This window comes from Aristolochia californica, unplaced genomic scaffold (genome assembly GCF_029961685.1).
Source record: "Aristolochia californica isolate CCGP_79_NKW_82.1479 unplaced genomic scaffold, dmAriCali1.0.hap1 SCAF_13, whole genome shotgun sequence".
Lineage (NCBI taxonomy): Eukaryota > Viridiplantae > Streptophyta > Magnoliopsida > Piperales > Aristolochiaceae > Aristolochia > Aristolochia californica.
Genome location: NW_027181804.1, coordinates 3735118 through 3751431, shown reverse-complemented (window position 1 = coordinate 3751431; position 16314 = coordinate 3735118). Strand labels below are relative to the sequence as shown.

Below are 16314 nucleotides of genomic sequence, written 5' to 3'. Positions count from 1 at the left end.
TTTGGTGGGCATTCATGTTATCCACGACTGGGATTATGATATTGGCATAGGCGAAGGTCCAAACAATAAGTGCAATGAACAAGAAGAAGAAGATCAACTCCATGGCTGAAACCACTCCAAGGGGTCCTCTCACTAGCATCGACTTTCTCAGTTATGCTAACGTGCTACCTCATTTGATTCTGTTACAAACAAAACATTTTAACTGAGATTGGTTTATATATTTGAAAGAGATAAAGTTGATAGAAAGACCAAATATATCTAACTTGTTCGAAAAGTTGCTGGCATTCCTCGTCAAATGAAGATAAACACAGGCTAAAACTGCGATGAGGAAAATTGGGACTCTGAAAATCAACATGAAAGTTCCTGCACGTAAACGAAAAATAATTAACCACAAAAAATAATTGATATAGTTAATACACTTCAATGGTGTAAAGTTCAGAAAAAGGAATGTAGTTCTTACCTTGGATTCCAAATTCCTTTGTACTGGTTTTTATCACCATCGTAAAGAGCCATGAGTTCAACTAGATCTTCAATGGTATAACGATCCATATCATCAAATACCCAAGAAAGATCAACCCAGCCAACAACGATATCGCCCTCTAAAACAACATTTTTGACATTTCGACTTGTGAGGACTTGAAGCAATTCCTTCTCTCGCTCTCTTCTTATTAGAACTTATCTGGAGTTTATTCTGTTCTATGTTACCTTGTGAGGAACGAGAGCTTCCACATGAAAATTTATACATGCTCACTGCAACAATTGGGAACTCATAAATGATTTATCAGAGCTAAAGGGACGTCCCTCATCCTGTTTAAGTTGACATTAAGAAGTAAGCATTGACTTTCAGTAAGCAACTTGTTAAAAGAATAATCTCACATGGATTAGTAAAAACAAATATGTTGAGTTCATTAGTTAGGAAAAAAAGTTTCTTAAGATGACTAGTTATTTTGGGATAGACCTTGGACCCAACTTCACATAGTATCAGAGCATGTACTCTTATATGGGTTCCACCCAAATTATTGTAGAACCACAAAAAAGGGCCTATACGTGAGGGGGAGTGTTAAGTAATAGTCCCACATGGATTAGTGAGTACAAAAATGTTGAGTTTATTAATTGGGAAGGTGGTTTCCTAAAATAATTAGTCATTTTGGGATAAGCGTTGGACCCAATTTCACATGGTTTCCATGGGGGAGTGTTAAAAGAATAATCCCAGATGGATTGGTGATAACAAATATGTTGAGTTTATTAGTTGAAAAAAATGTTTCCTAAGATGGTTAGTCATTTTGGGATAGGTCTTGGATCCAACTTCACACACCTCACCAGACCATGGGATGAGACAACTCTCTCGCCGCCAACTTGATCATTAAAGCTTCGAGGAGGCGACTTCGTTTCCTCAAGTAGCTTGAACATATATTCCTTTCGCTCAATTGCGAGACAAAGAAAGGACGGAGTGAATCCACTTGCTAGTCTTCAACAGGAAGAAGCCACCTTGACAAACTCATGGGCACTCGGTAACTGTAGACCAGTTCCCACATTCTTTTCTAGAGTTCAATTCGTGAGCGAGTTCACTCTATTAATAATGACACACATATGACAATTTTGGATTAACAAACAAATATATAAAAAAAAGTTTCATATAAAGTGTATGTATCAACCATCTAAATAAATCAATTTATTAGCAATTTTATTCAAATAATGATTTTCGCAACTTGTTTTTAAAGTCCTACAAGAATAAACCTATCAATTTGAGTTTTTAACTTACCTACATTCAAAGCAATAACAAGCAAATCTAACAATAAATTCAACCATTCTCCACTACACTTTAAAATTTTATAGTGGTTCACAATAAATATTTTAGATTGCTACTTCTCTCCATTGAACCCTGTTGACCTTTATATCCATTAAGATAATTTTGATGATAACAAATACTCAAGTTACTAATGATTTATGTTAAGTATATCGTGTAGTAAAAAAACTCTCAAACGAAATTTCTTATAATATATCCGTTCAACCAACTATGGTCTATCCCAATTGTCCATACAAAAGGAAAGCACGTTGCTCATGTTAGAAATCGCACCCTCCAATCAACCCAACAACACTGTTTAGTCGTACAATAGAAAAGAAGAATCATTTTTGCAAACAACCAGTCCAAAAAAATAACAAGAAGAGTAAAACAAGCAAAAGGAGATGACCATATAGGAAGAAATTAGTCTCTTCAACTAAAGAATTGTAGAATTAAAGTACAAAAGGTTAAAAGAATCTTGTGTATACAAAATTCAAACACAAGTAAAAAAGATAAAGCCTTGAAGTGAAAATATATGGTAAAAAAGGAGTAAAAGAGTTGATCTCTATTGAAGGATTCGAACCTTTGTCATAATAGAAAAATAAAGGAGTCTCATACAAAGAAATAGAAAGTTTTAAAGAAGAAAAACAGTAGAACCAACTAGGAGGTGCGGAAACAGGAGGAATTGAATCCATGTTGTGGAGATTCAAACTTTCAGAATGTTTGACTTAGATATGGAAGGTAAAGATCTTCGAATTTTGTTAGTGACATACCAACATGATCAACAACAAAAAATAAAATTTATTAATTATTTTCATAATTTTTTTACTTAATGTTCACTTGCTTTTGCTAAATGCCAAAAATAGTCTTATATATTCATAACGGCTAGTTTTTTAACATTGTGAATCATACTATTAAACTCAAACAAACTCTCTCTCCCCATAGTGAAAATCAAACCTCTTGAATCCTCACAAATATTTTGAGAAGTTTTAGCCTCCTCAAGCCTTAAAAAGAAGCCAAATTTGAAAATTTTCTCCATTAAATTAGGCATTTCAATTTTAATTTTTAATTTTTTTATTAATACTTAGAACTCAGTTTATTGAATGTGTGTCATGTGTTTTTAAGATCATATTTGAATCAACCATTGTATTTTGAGTAGTTATGAGATTGACTACCACTCAAAATCTATATTAGCGACTTTCTTTATTTTCAAATCATATCATACATGTTTATGTACTGATTTATTAGGGCATCGAAAAGAGGTTTTTCAAAACATTAAAATTTGAGGATAAAAATTTCAAATTCATGTATTTATATGTTTATACTTTGATATGATCGAGTATACTAAACTAGTGTCATATCATTTTGAAATCATTCACTTAAAGTTAATTAGATTACTACTCATGGGCCATACTTTGAAATCAGTCATGACAGTGAGTTGTCCATATTTTCAAATCAAGTCAAGGGCTATGAGTTGTCTACACTTTCAAATGAACATCAGTAAATGCTATTTTAATTTGTTGATTACATTGGTTAGTACTCATGATATGTGAGCCTATTTGTTTGTGTTTGGATTATCAAATCAATATATTGAAAGACAGTTTATATTAAGCTGCACTGAAAGTAAATAATCGTTGCAAGATTGGTGAAATCTTGAGTGGGCAAGACTATTTTCACCCCAAAGAATTTGAGAGAAGTTGTTGTCATGGAAAAGTAGGGGTTGGCAATTGGATGTATAGTTATTTGAACCATGTGGGTAGTTGGTATTGAAAATCCCTTTGTGGGTCTAGGCTGGTATGCCTAGTGAGTTATTGAAAATCTGTGTGTCGATTTAGGCTTGTGTACCCTACTAAACTACTAGAAAATTCCTTTTGTAGGTCTAAGCTAGTGCGCCTAGTTAATTGTTTGAAATCTAAGTGAGGGCGTACATAAATTGGTTATTTTGGTCAATTGACATAAGTCCTTGTATGGGCATAAGTGATTTAATGTAGATGCTTTAAGGTAACCCAAACTTAGTGAAACGTCAAGGTGCTAAAATCATCTTGGAGGTAGATTGGCAATCCTTTGAAGGGTTATGAACCACCTAAAAATCCTATGTGTACTTTATATGTGTTTTCACTTGTAATTTGATCATTTTGGTTAAACATAAATTGTAAGATTGACCTGGTACTTCAAATTAATTGAAAGGATCAATATACACATATAACGATTAAGAAAAATGAGTTAAAATTAGTGGCAAAAGCTAATAAATTTATTCAAATTAGTGGCTAGCTTTCTAGTGAATCCTAGTCATAGTTCTCGAGTCTTTGAGTTAGTCCATTTTGATGCATGTGCCCCATGTTAGATACCTAATCATTTTGGTTTTAAATACTTTGTCATATTTCTTGAGGATTTTAGTCGAGTTACTTGGGTGTTCCTTTTAAGAGAGAAGTCGGAAGTGTTTGATGTATTCTTAAAGTTTTTTCATGAAATAAAAAAAAATAGTTTGACACTTTTATTCATATCTTTCATATACATAATGGTCTTGAATATTTGAATAACATTTTTACTATGTTTCATGAACTTCATAGAATTATCCATTCAACATTTTACATAGAACATAAAAATTTTGTTATATGGGGTTTGTGTTGGGTACCTAGTCATTTTGGTTTTAAATACTTTATCCCATTTATTAATGATTTTAATCAAGTTTCTTGAGCATTCCTTCTAAGGGAGAAATAAAAGTGTTTGATGTATTCTTAAAGTTTTTTCATGAAATAAAAAATCAGTTTGGCATATCTATTCATGTTTTCCACATATATAATGGTCTTGAATATTTGAATCACAATTTTACTATGTTTTGTGAACTTCATAGAATTATCCATCAAACTTCTTATAGTTAAACATCTCAACAAAATGGGGTTGTAGAACAAAAAAATAAACACTTACCGGAAGTTACATGCACATTGTTGTTTCAAATGTGTGTTCCTAAATGCTTTTGGAGTGATACAATTTTAACTTCATGTTTCTTAATCAACGATACACCATCATTTGTTCGATAGGCATAGGTTCCCTTACATTTGTTAAAACCTCATTGCAAATTTTTTTTATAGTCCACAACGGGTGTTTGGATCTACTTATTTTGTTCATTCCTTTAGTCACTCTACTGATAAGTTATCTCTTTGTTATGTAAAGTATATTTTCTTAGATTATTCTCGTCATCAAGAGGACTATAAGTGTCATGATCCTATCACTCGCAAAATATAAGCATCTACATATGTGACATTCTTTGAAAATACTTCATACTTTGTGTCCTCTTATCATATAGCCCTTTACTAGTTGTTATGGATGCTTCAAGTATAGGTACCTCAAGTTCATCCATAAAGCCACTATAGGTCTACAGAAGACGATCACCAACAAATGTCCAGACTCATGCGCCTTCTTCTCTCCAATTTAGACTTACTAGTTGCCATCAAACGAGGTAAAAGGTTATGCACTTTTCACTCTGTTTCAAAACATATGTCTTTTAATTCTTTGTCACCATCCTACGGATCATTCTTCATGTCCTTGTCTTTGTCCTTTATACCTAATTTAGTTATGAATCTTTTTAGTTTTGCCTAAGTGGAAATGTGTTATATGAGGAGATGGATGTTTTGGTTTCTAAGGGGGACATGGAGCCTTTATGATTTACCTAGAGGTGCTATTGTTGTGGACTATAGTGGGTCTACACCATCAAGTATAAAGCAGACCCAAGTAAGGGGATGAATTATGTGAAATGGTATAAATTTGGAGTAGCTTTCCTTTCCCCTCAGGCAAGCAAACTTTGTGTAGGGAGGAGGGATGAAGACAAAGAGGAGCATGGTGGAAGAGAAGGAGGGCAAACCTTCCTAATTTTTCATTTTAAAATCAAACCATGCAAGATGGGCCTATATAAATGGGCCTCTATGGGCCATTTCATTGCATTTTGTCTTCTAAAGACCTCGCATAGTTATTCTTTCCTCTTATCTCATCCTCAGCGATAAGATTTAGCAGTGAAGGAAGCGCAGAGCTGCTCTGCGTCTCCCTCCCCATTCCCCCTATATGGGTTCTCTCCTTCAATCCTCCTTTCTCCAGCTTTCTCTCTCCAAATATTCCAAAACGTTTCTTAATGGCTCTTTTTCTCTCGCTCTTCCCACCAAACCCACTCCGCTCTTTCCCTCCCCACCCTCGATTCTCCCCAAAATTCAAGCAATGAAGAACTTGCAGGGTCGAGTTGTCTGCGCCACCAGCAACAAGACGGTGGCCGTGGAAGTGGTGCGCCTGGCGCCGCACCCCAAGTACAAGCGTCGAGTCCGCAAGAAGAAGAAGTATCAGGCGCATGACCCGGACAATCAGTTCAAGGTCGGAGACTTTGTTCAGCTGGAGAAAAGCAGACCCATTAGCAAAACCAAAACCTTTATCGCGTTGCCCATTACGGCAAAGAATGCGCCCAAGCTTGTTGAGGCGGTGCCGGCGGGGCTCGGGCTTCCGTTGGAATCACAGCAGCCGCAGGATTAGACTTGTGATATTTGTGATCTAGTAGCTCCTTTGATTACGGCATTTCTTCTTTCGTAATGTTAGCGATATGTTGTGGTAGAAACTGCCTGTGTTTGAATTCAATTTTAGCTTCAACTAAATGGGTTCAATTACTGATTCAATTATCTATTTCAAGCAACTTCGAGTTTTTCTTACTTGTTATCTTACTTTCTTTCATCTGCTATCATATATTATGACTAGAATTTTTCTGACCAAATGTTATGGGGGCGTAAACTTTAAATCACTGATTGTTTGTTTTTATCTAGTGAACTAAAGTACTATCAGATTGGTGTTTTCTGTAGGTCAATTGTGTGCCTTTTATGTGGCAATAAATATTTGCATGTTTTCATTTTGAACGCACTGCAAAAGTTCTGTCCAGAATTCCAGAAATTTGGTTTCAGGAAGTGAGTGCAACTGCTGTTGGAAATAATGTAATAAGTGATAGGCACTAAAAACTGTTACGGAGGCATCAGTTAAAGGACTTAACAGTAGCAAGGTTTCAGACATGAAACATTTGAGATGAACAGCTTGTTTTCTTATTCGAGGTTGGCTGCTTCTTGACCAGGTTGTTTCCATGTAGTAATTACGCTAAATACAAATTTGAACACCTGATTGAGCCTATCTGAGCTACCAAACAAGTCAAGCTTCTGTGAGCTCCCTTATCCGATCTGAGATCTGAAGACGCTTCTAAAGAGATATTTGGAAAAATCCTATTAGGCTCCTTTTATCTATTGTACAGATGATATTTGTAATTTTTTTATGAGGGAAGAAAATCCCATATAGTTCTTGCTATCTGATAGAAAGTATGTGTACAAAAGCTATAATTTGGCTTTCTTATCTGTTTGAATTTGGACATTCCATAACTTCTTGCTAAACCCTAATCTCCAAATTTGAACATTCAAAAAAATTCCAAGATTTTGATAAATTATAAAATTATTCAGTGGATTCACTGGAAGGAATTAAATCAACAACCTGGAAAAGTTATTTTCAAAGTGGAATCATTCATCAGTTAGGAAGCTGAATCTTGTCAGCATTCAAAGAAATCTAACCCAAGTATCATACAGAAGTGTGTTCTTTGTTCAAGGGCTGTAAGGAGCTGCTTTACCAGAAGCTGTTTTTTGCTGCCAGAACATGGTTCTAAGTGGAACCAATATTAGATGTGCAATGTCAACATTTAGTTGCTGTTTCGATTTTTGTCAGAAACTGGTTAGCTTCTTTCACTTCACCCTTTTTCAAATTTAATGAATCTATGGTTCTTGCTGTTATGGTTGCTCAACAAGCTGCCTATTGCTGTGTAGGCAGTGTTGATTAGCTGCTAATAATACTATCATGTGCTCTTTCTTTACTTGGATTGGGAAACTTTTTTATGGATATTATTAATAGGTTCTATAGAGTTATTACAAAGTGGTTTTCATTCAATCAGTATTACAGTTCAACCTTAACCTATGCATGCATTCAACTAATAGTGTATCTTGAAACCCCCAAATTTATTATATACTTTTGTATTGTGTCTTGTCTTGATCCTTCTACTTTGTTCATTTTGAAATTTTTTGTAGTTTCCATGTCCTCCATCTATTTATATTCCAGCCAATTGCTTTTCCAGTTTTCCTTCATTTCTATCTCGGAGAAAACCAAGCAATCTTGTATACATTCCATTTTTTCCAAATCTTTAATTTTACTGCGACTTCTCAAATCTCTGAAACAAATTTGACTGTTAGCTTTACTGTTTTCACTCACTTATATCCAGCTTTTGCACCATGGGAAAATGTCAGTTTTCTTTCAGAAAGTTGACTCTATATAATGGTGACTTGAAAGTCTAGCATCCCATTGTCATTCTCTAGTGTTTTGTGGAATTCTGCAACTCGAGAAGGACAAACTTCCAAGCATCAGTTTCAGTGTGTCACATGATCATAAATGCTTACTCTTACTCTTACAATAAATTTCTTGTGAAAAGTTATTACTTCAAGAACTTTGTGCTTAACTATTTTACTTTATTTTTCTTGCAAATTTTCTTTTCTCTTTGCCTTTATCTAAATAAGCTCTAAGATTTTTCATGGAGTAGCATTGTGGCCTTGAATTCGTGTACAGCTCTTGGAGACTCGGTCCCTTCTTGGCTTTTCTCTTACAAATTAGCACTCAAAAGTTCAGAGCATCTTGTCATGAAAGACTACAAATGGCGATTGTTTTGGTATGATAAGTATGAAGAGGTTTGGAATGAAACATGATGCATTGGGCAAGAACAGCTTCACAATCTTTGTGTCCTATTTGGCAATGGAGGCTTCAACAGAAAAGCTGCCATACACATTTGCTAGCCAAATCTCAGAGGGATGGCTTCATAACTTGGGCTTCACAGACCTTCAGAAAGCTAAACATGTTTTCCATAAAGTTGACTCATATAAACTCAAAAATGATTTGATAATCTGAAAAGACTTGAATAAAGATTAAACTACAGGATAGGGAAGAAAATTGGTAGAGAAACTTGTGATGAAGGTGACTTTTAATGGAGACTGTAACTAAAGATAAAGAGCTTTAAATGGCTCCAGCAAAAGTGGGTTTTCTCCTCTTACATGTGGATTCTTCAATGAATTGACTGTGTAAAACCATATTTAAAAAGCTTATTGATTGATCCACTGCTATTATTTACTTATTTATTAAAGGGTTTAAAATAATTATTTAAAAATATTTTTTTTAAAATATAAAAAAAAACTTTTATATTAAAGTGTCTAGACTTTGGTGTCTGTGATAGGATTGACACTTGGTCAGCCATGTGTTACAAGATTCGGTAGCAAAATCATTTGGTAGAGTCTTTGAAAAAGAATTGGTAAGTCCCAACGGTCAAAAAGCTCCACGTCACACCATCAAAGAAAGAAAAATAAAGCAACATTCTCTGTCTCGTAGTTGACGGTTTTTACATGTCAGGATGTTCCCGCCATATTTATTTAGATTTTAAATCTGAAGAGTAAGGACGCATTTCCATCTCTAGGTTTAAACTTTCAGTTATTTTCAAAAAATGCCACTATCGTGCTGGAACAATAGTTAGTACCTGTGATCTGAGACCTGACGTGTGTGAGGGACCAAATGACCTGGAAAGCCACGTAACTGCCTGTGGATTCCGACATTGAACGTGCGAGAAACATATCCGTGAGAAGCTTCTGAGAAATCTCCTCCAGTGAAAGGACACCCGTCTCGACTCCGGAAGATTACGATGCCTCTCACGATTACTGATGTCTGCAACAAAATTCAATTAAACGGAGGCACCTCGTAGATAATTCTCCTCGTCTCTGCTGAGGGCCCGAAGATCAGGAAGAATAGAAGGAAAAAAGCGGGGGGAAATGTCGGGCTGTAACTTTGTAACCAGACAGCGGAACCGTACCCCCGTGGCGTATGCGTAGTTTATATATATATATATGGTGGGTTACTGCACTTGCCATGAAGCTTTAATTCGTTGAAATTAAACTGGATTGGGTGACGCTTGGAAGTAACCAGGAAGGACGCGAAGGCGACTGTTCGGAACAGAAAGAGACGAATTCTTTTTGCTATTCCATTCGGAGCCAAAAACTCTCCAGGAATATTACCGGTCAGAGATCAAAGAGAGCGAATTTTCACTTCTTTGCTTTGTCTTCAAGCCATCTATGCGTTCTATTTCTATTTCTTTAGAGGTACGATTTCGATGGAGACATTTGTTGTGCCGTCTTGCCTTTTTCTACTGTCTTCCTTTTGTCTTGCGATTGAGGCCTGGTGCTCCTGGTCCTTTAGAGACGGGGTCTTGTTCGGCGGGAGAGACTCTGACGGTGGCAGTGTTTGTTAGTGGGTACTTCGTTTACTTGTTTGGGTCTTGAAGCTTTGGTTTGAAATGGTATTTCGATTTACTGGTGGTTTAGTTCTTTTGCATGAAACTTTCTTTTATTTCATTTCTTTTTTCTTCATGCAAATTTTGCTTGTTTTGGTTTAGTTTTTTGTATGCTATTTGGAAGCCACGTTCCACAGAAGGTAGAAGAGAGTGGTTCCTTTTTTCTTTTTAGTTGGCAAGTTTTCTATATTTTTTTTACTTTCTCGAGAAGAGAAGAGGTTTTTGTTTTCCTTCTATTTCTGAATGTTTACTTTTCAAGCTTAAGTAGGAATAGAGATTTTCGTTGGGTCTAGAATCTAAACTTTTAAAGGTGGCCATTCCGTAAGTGAAATGATAAGGGACAGTGAAAATGGGCAGACATAATGAGTGATCGTTGTTGCTTACTAAAAAAAAAAATGAAATGAAAAAGACTGTAAAGTATGCGGAGAAAGGTGAAAATAAGAAATTGGCTTTATATGTTCTATCCAGTGTTTCTATTTTTAGTCTTATAATAGTTTTATAGGTACTTCAGGCATCTATTTTTTTTTGGTTGGGCGTTTATAATTTGCTCAATGTGACTCATTATTTTGTCTTTTTTTTTCAGGGATTTGAATGGATTTCATGCTGTTCATGTAGAAAAACATTCGTAGGAGTTTAAATTACAAAATGGAAGAAAAATCATTTCCTGCTTGGTCTTGGTCTGTTGAGCAGTGCTTGAAGGAATACAATGTCAAGTCAGAAAAGGGCTTAGCTTCCTATGAAGTTGAAAAAAGACGAGGAAGGTATGGCTGGAATGAGCTTGACAAAGAGAAGGGAAAGCCATTGTGGAGACTAGTCTTGGAACAATTCGATGATATGCTTGTAAAGATCCTTCTTGTTGCAGCCTTTATCTCCCTTGTGCTTGCTTCTTTGCATGGCAATGAAATTGGAGATGCAGGTTTTGAAGCATATGTGGAGCCCTTTGTTATTGTTCTAATCCTTGTGCTCAATGCTATTGTTGGAGTTTGGCAAGAGAGCAATGCTGAGAAGGCTCTGGAAGCACTTAAGGAAATGCAATGTGAAACTGCTAAAGTTCTTAGAGATGGATACTACGTACCAGATTTACCTGCACGAGAACTTGTTCCCGGAGACATAGTGGAGTTAAGGGTTGGAGATAAGGTCCCAGCAGACATGAGGGTGGCATTATTGAAGACTTCCACTTTGAGAGTGGAACAAAGTTCATTAACTGGGGAGAGCATGCCGGTGATGAAGGGAACGGCCCCTGTGTTCTTAGTCGACTGTGAACTGCAGGCAAAAGAATGCATGGTTTTCTCAGGAACAAGTGTGGCTAATGGTATTTGTGCCTGTATTGTTGTGAACACTGGTATGAGGACTGAGATGGGGAAAATCCAGACTCAAATCCATGAAGCTTCATTGGAAGAAAGTGATACTCCTCTGAAGAAGAAACTTGATGAATTTGGTGGGAGACTAACTACTGCTATTGGGTTGATCTGTCTAGTGGTTTGGGTAATTAACTATAAGTATTTTCTCACATGGGACCTTGAAGATGGATGGCCCACAAATATCCACTTTTCTTTTGAAAAGTGCACCTATTATTTCAAGATTGCTGTTGCACTAGCAGTTGCTGCTATTCCTGAAGGTCTTCCTGCTGTAATTACTACATGTTTGGCCTTAGGTACCAGAAAAATGGCACAAAAGAATGCAATTGTGCGGAAACTGCCTAGTGTGGAAACCTTGGGTTGTACTACTGTGATTTGCTCAGATAAAACAGGGACACTTACTACTAATCAGATGTCTGTGACTGAATTTTTCACTTTGGGTGGAAAGAAAACAACTTCTCGTGTGTTCCATGTGGAAGGCACAACATATAATCCGAAGGCTGGGGGTATCATAGACTGGACTTACTATAATTTGGATGCAAACTTGCAGGCTTTGGCCGAGATTTGTGCAGTATGTAATGATGCTGGAATTTTTTCTAATGGGCACCTGTTTCGAGCTGCAGGTTTACCTACTGAGGCAGCTCTCAAGGTTGTGCTTATCTTGTTAACATTTAATTCTATTCACCAAAGTAATGAACTATGTTAAAAGCTTAAGTTCAAAAGATTTTTTGTTCACTATCTTTCTGTTGCATGAAAGATTCATCATGATCTAATTATTTGCTTTTGGTTTTGGTTGAAGGAATTCTGAGTTTTCTGTTTCTCTTGAAGGTGTTGGTTGAAAAAATGGGGGTGCCAGATGTTAAGGCAAGTAATAAAATTCGTGATGCACAGCTTGCTGCAGGCTACTTAATAGATAGCAGCACGGTCAAATTAGGTGAGCCGAAGCTTAACTTACTTTTCCATTTATTTTTTCAATTTTGGATTCTTATTTGTCACCCATTATGGTAGGCTGTTGTGATTGGTGGAATAAAAGATCTAAAAGGATAGCCACATTAGAGTTTGATCGAGTTCGTAAGTCAATGAGTGTAATTGTTCGTGAGCCAACTGGGCACAATCGACTTCTTGTCAAGGTGATTTATATTAGAAAACTGTTCTTTTTTTTTTTATAATCTTATATTGTGTGTGTGTAATATGTTATCGTGAGTAGTAAATAAATGCTGTTTGCATATGGAAAACTGAAGTATCCATGTTATATATTTTAGTCAAATTATTTTGGAGTCTTGTATTTGTGTTGCTGATGTTCATAGTAATTTATGAGTAATTCAAATGATTAGAGCATTGGAATTTGGATTAACAGGGTGCTGTTGAGAGTGTAGTGGAGAGATGTTCACATGTGCAGCTTGCGGATGGATCAGTGGTTCCAATAGATGAAACCTGTAGACAGTTATTACTTCTAAAACTCTATGAGATGAGTTCAAAGAGCTTAAGGTGCTTGGGCTTTGCATATAAAGATGACATGGGAGAATTCTCCGATTACTATGCGGAATCCCATCCTGCACACAAGAAGTTGCTTGATCCAGCCAACTACAATTCCATTGAGAGCCATCTTGTGTTTGTTGGTGTTGTTGGCCTCAGGGTATGCTTTCAGATGGTTATTTTGATGTGTACTGAAAGCATTCTGCAAGTCAGAATAACTCTTCAATTTTCTTTTCTTTGAAAAAACAAACAGGACCCTCCTCGTGATGAAGTTCATAAAGCAATAGAAGATTGTAGAGAAGCTGGTATTAAAGTCATGGTAATTACTGGGGATAATAAATCTACAGCTGAAGCTGTTTGTCAGGAAATTAAATTGTTTTCAGAGAACGAAGACATCAGAAGGAAAAGTTTTACAGCCAAAGAGTTTATGGCTCTTTCCTCCACCCAAAAAAGGGAAATCTTGTCAAAACCTGGGGGGATTGTTTTCTCACGTGCCGAGCCTAAGCACAAGCAACAAATAGTGAGGATGTTAAAGGAATATGGTGAAATTGTTGCTATGACTGGAGACGGTGTGAATGATGCACCGGCACTTAAACTAGCAGACATTGGAATTGCCATGGGGGTCACTGGAACTGAGGTAAGTCTGTCTAGCTTATCAAGTGACTTGGTCTTGCCTTCATGATCTAATTGAAATCCCTGATCGTAAGTGTTTTTTTTTTTTTTTTAACTTTTCCTCCATCATTATCAGGTGGCAAAAGAAGCATCAGACATGGTGCTAGCCGATGATAATTTCAGTACAATTGTATCAGCCATTGCAGAAGGGCGCTCCATTTATAATAATATGAAAGCTTTTATCAGGTAACTCTGGGAACAATTTTTGTCATGATTATTTTAGTTGTTCAAGAGATATAGACTTTGTTCTCCTTCAACTGCAGATACATGATATCATCCAATGTTGGGGAAGTCATTTCTATTTTTCTGACTGCTGCGTTGGGCATACCTGAATGCTTGATACCTGTCCAGCTGCTTTGGGTCAATTTAGTTACAGATGGCCCACCTGCTACCGCTCTAGGGTTTAACCCTCCAGATATTGATATCATGAGGAAACCTCCTCGCAAGAGCAATGATCCACTTATTAATTCTTGGGTATTCTTCCGGTACATGGTGAGCTTTCTCCTTCCCTTGCTCTGATGTTATTTATTATACTCCATGGTTGGAAGCATTGAAACTTTGCACCTGTCTCTCTGTTGCTCTTACTGGATTAAGTAGTGTATAATGTTGACTCTCCAGGGAGAACAGGGACAATCTCTGTCACTAGGTTGAGATCTGAGAGTTCCTCGAGTGATTAAATAGCTGATCAATAAAATATTAAGACTATAAACCATTCATATTCCTGCATAATGCTGTTTCAAGTCATAGATCTACTGAAAAGATTTGGTAGTGAATGTATGGCACTACTACAGGTGCCATTTTGAAGCAGGATTGTGAAGAATCAATTGTAAGCATGCTCACTTATGCATGTTCTGTGTGCTGATTGCAGGTGATTGGTTCATATGTTGGCATAGCAACTGTTGGCATCTTTGTTCTCTGGTATACACAACCTTCATTCATGGGCATCAATCTTGCGAGTGATGGTCACACATTAGTGACCCTCTCCCAGCTCCGTTCATGGGGTGATTGCCCTACATGGACAGACTTCTCCCCTGGCCCATTTTTGGCTGGAGGCCGTGTCATAACCTTTTCAAATCCATGCGATTATTTCTCTTATGGAAAAGTAAAGGCGATGACTTTGTCATTGTCTGTTTTGGTTTCAATCGAGATGTTCAATTCTCTTAATGCCATATCTGAAGACTGTAGTTTGGTCAGAATGCCTCCATGGAGGAACCCATGGCTTTCGGTTGCAATGTCCCTGTCGTTCGGCCTCCATTTTCTGATTCTATACGTTCCTTTCTTGGCTGATGTATTTGGTATTGTTCCCTTGAGTTGGAACGAGTGGATCTTAGTGATTTTGTTCTCTGCACCAGTAGTGCTGCTTGATGAGATTCTCAAATTCATTGGAAGGAGGCAGAGGTTCCAAACTCGAAAGTGTAAAACTGCATGAGAGGTTGACTGCAAAGTGAAACTCGTGCAGTAATTACTGGCAGGCCATTATCTGATGAGCTCCAAAAGGGGAAGGATCTTTCAATTTCAAGCAATTTGTCTCAGTTTCCAAAGTCTCTCTTACTGACATAGTGGGAAAAAAGAAAAAAGTTTGATAGGTGTAATGTATTATCAGTATTGTCAGTTTTGTTTGGTCTTAGCTGCAAGTCTCTCTCAATTAGTTTTGACTGGACTCTTGTACATTGAAAGCCAGCCTAACTAGGATTAATTTCAAACATTGGCCCTCAAAATTTAGGTCAATAGAATGTAATATACATTATTTGGTACACAATGCTAAAAACAAACATGAACAGTATGGTTTTGAATTTCTCACAAATTCTATAACCATTGTCTTCAGAGAAAATGTTACAGTCTGAAACATTTTCATGTCCTTGTCTTCAGAGAAAATGTTGTGCCCCTTTTGAAGAGCTTTGTAGAGCAAGTAGGTCTAATACTTCTAGTTTGTTTGTTCTACCAAAATTATAAAAGGGAAGAACATATAATAAAAAGCAGGCATGTAGAAACCTGAAAATTTTGTAGTTTTGGCTTCTTCTTTTTTTCTCTTTATTTGTTTTTTTTTAAAACAAGCAAGAGAACTTGTCCAAGGGATGGGAGAGGAAAATGATGAAAATGCCTGTTGTGTTGTTGGTAGATACAGGTTGTGTTTTTTTACCCACCAAGATGCAACATGAGAAATTCAAATAGGAAGATGGTTGGAAAAGGTGGATACCATTCTTCCTTGAATGATTAGGCTTAAGTTTATTTTTCACTTATGATAAATAATCATCTAAAAAATAAATAATTTATTACATAAATTTATTTTATAAATAAATAAAAAATGACAAGATTATACTTGAATTTACACATAAAATCACAAAATAATAGATAGTAGTCAATAACATAATAAAAAAGTAAGGCTTAGTAGTAATATTGAAAGAAGAGAGCTATATAAAAAGTACTATTATTTACTAACATCATGTATATAAAATCAAATAGTGAGTTATTTTATATGAAAATTTTATACTTGGAGCTATTCCCATATGTTAACAAGGTTAATTTATGTTATTTAGTTATTTATTAAATATATTTTATTGGTGTTACTAAAGAAAGTAGTAAAAGATTATATTATATCAATAAGTGGGTCTTATTGAAATTATATTTTTATGATAGAGAGA

General features: G+C 36.1%; 2 protein-coding genes across 3 annotated transcripts; both read left to right on the top strand.

Moving 5' to 3' along the window:
• Positions 1-5992: 5992 nt before the first annotated feature.
• LOC137948523 (small ribosomal subunit protein uS17c) lies at positions 5993-6298 on the top strand. The gene has a single exon (XM_068794605.1). It carries the CDS (start codon positions 5993-5995, stop codon positions 6296-6298), a length of 306 nt encoding a protein of 101 aa, XP_068650706.1.
• Positions 6299-9773: 3475 nt separating this feature from the next.
• On the top strand, positions 9774-15445 carry LOC137947997 (calcium-transporting ATPase, endoplasmic reticulum-type-like). Of its 2 annotated transcripts, none has more exons than XM_068793887.1 (9): positions 9774-9975; positions 10750-12173; positions 12353-12458; positions 12533-12654; positions 12882-13160; positions 13254-13637; positions 13749-13858; positions 13936-14164; positions 14541-15445. In XM_068793887.1, the coding sequence occupies exons 2-9, from the start codon at positions 10812-10814 to the stop codon at positions 15099-15101; spliced, it is 3153 nt and encodes a 1050-aa protein (XP_068649988.1). In that variant the 5' UTR covers positions 9774-9975; positions 10750-10811; the 3' UTR covers positions 15102-15445. The 2 variants fall into 2 exon arrangements, with proteins under 2 accessions (XP_068649988.1, XP_068649989.1); XM_068793888.1 differs by lacking the exon at positions 9774-9975 and adding an exon at positions 10080-10127.
• Positions 15446-16314: the final 869 nt, after the last annotated feature.

Bases quoted from the DNA above. Each gene is read 5' to 3' on its own strand.
- LOC137948523 (XM_068794605.1), top strand. From the start codon at position 5,993: ATGAAGAACTTGCAGGGTCGAGTTGTCTGCGCCACCAGCAACAAGACG.
- LOC137947997 (XM_068793887.1), top strand. From the start codon at position 10,812: ATGGAAGAAAAATCATTTCCTGCTTGGTCTTGGTCTGTTGAGCAGTGC. The intron at 12,655-12,881 runs GTGATTTATATT...TTGGATTAACAG, and splicing joins ACAATCGACTTCTTGTCAAG to GGTGCTGTTGAGAGTGTAGT. The intron at 14,165-14,540 runs GTGAGCTTTCTC...TGCTGATTGCAG, and splicing joins GGGTATTCTTCCGGTACATG to GTGATTGGTTCATATGTTGG.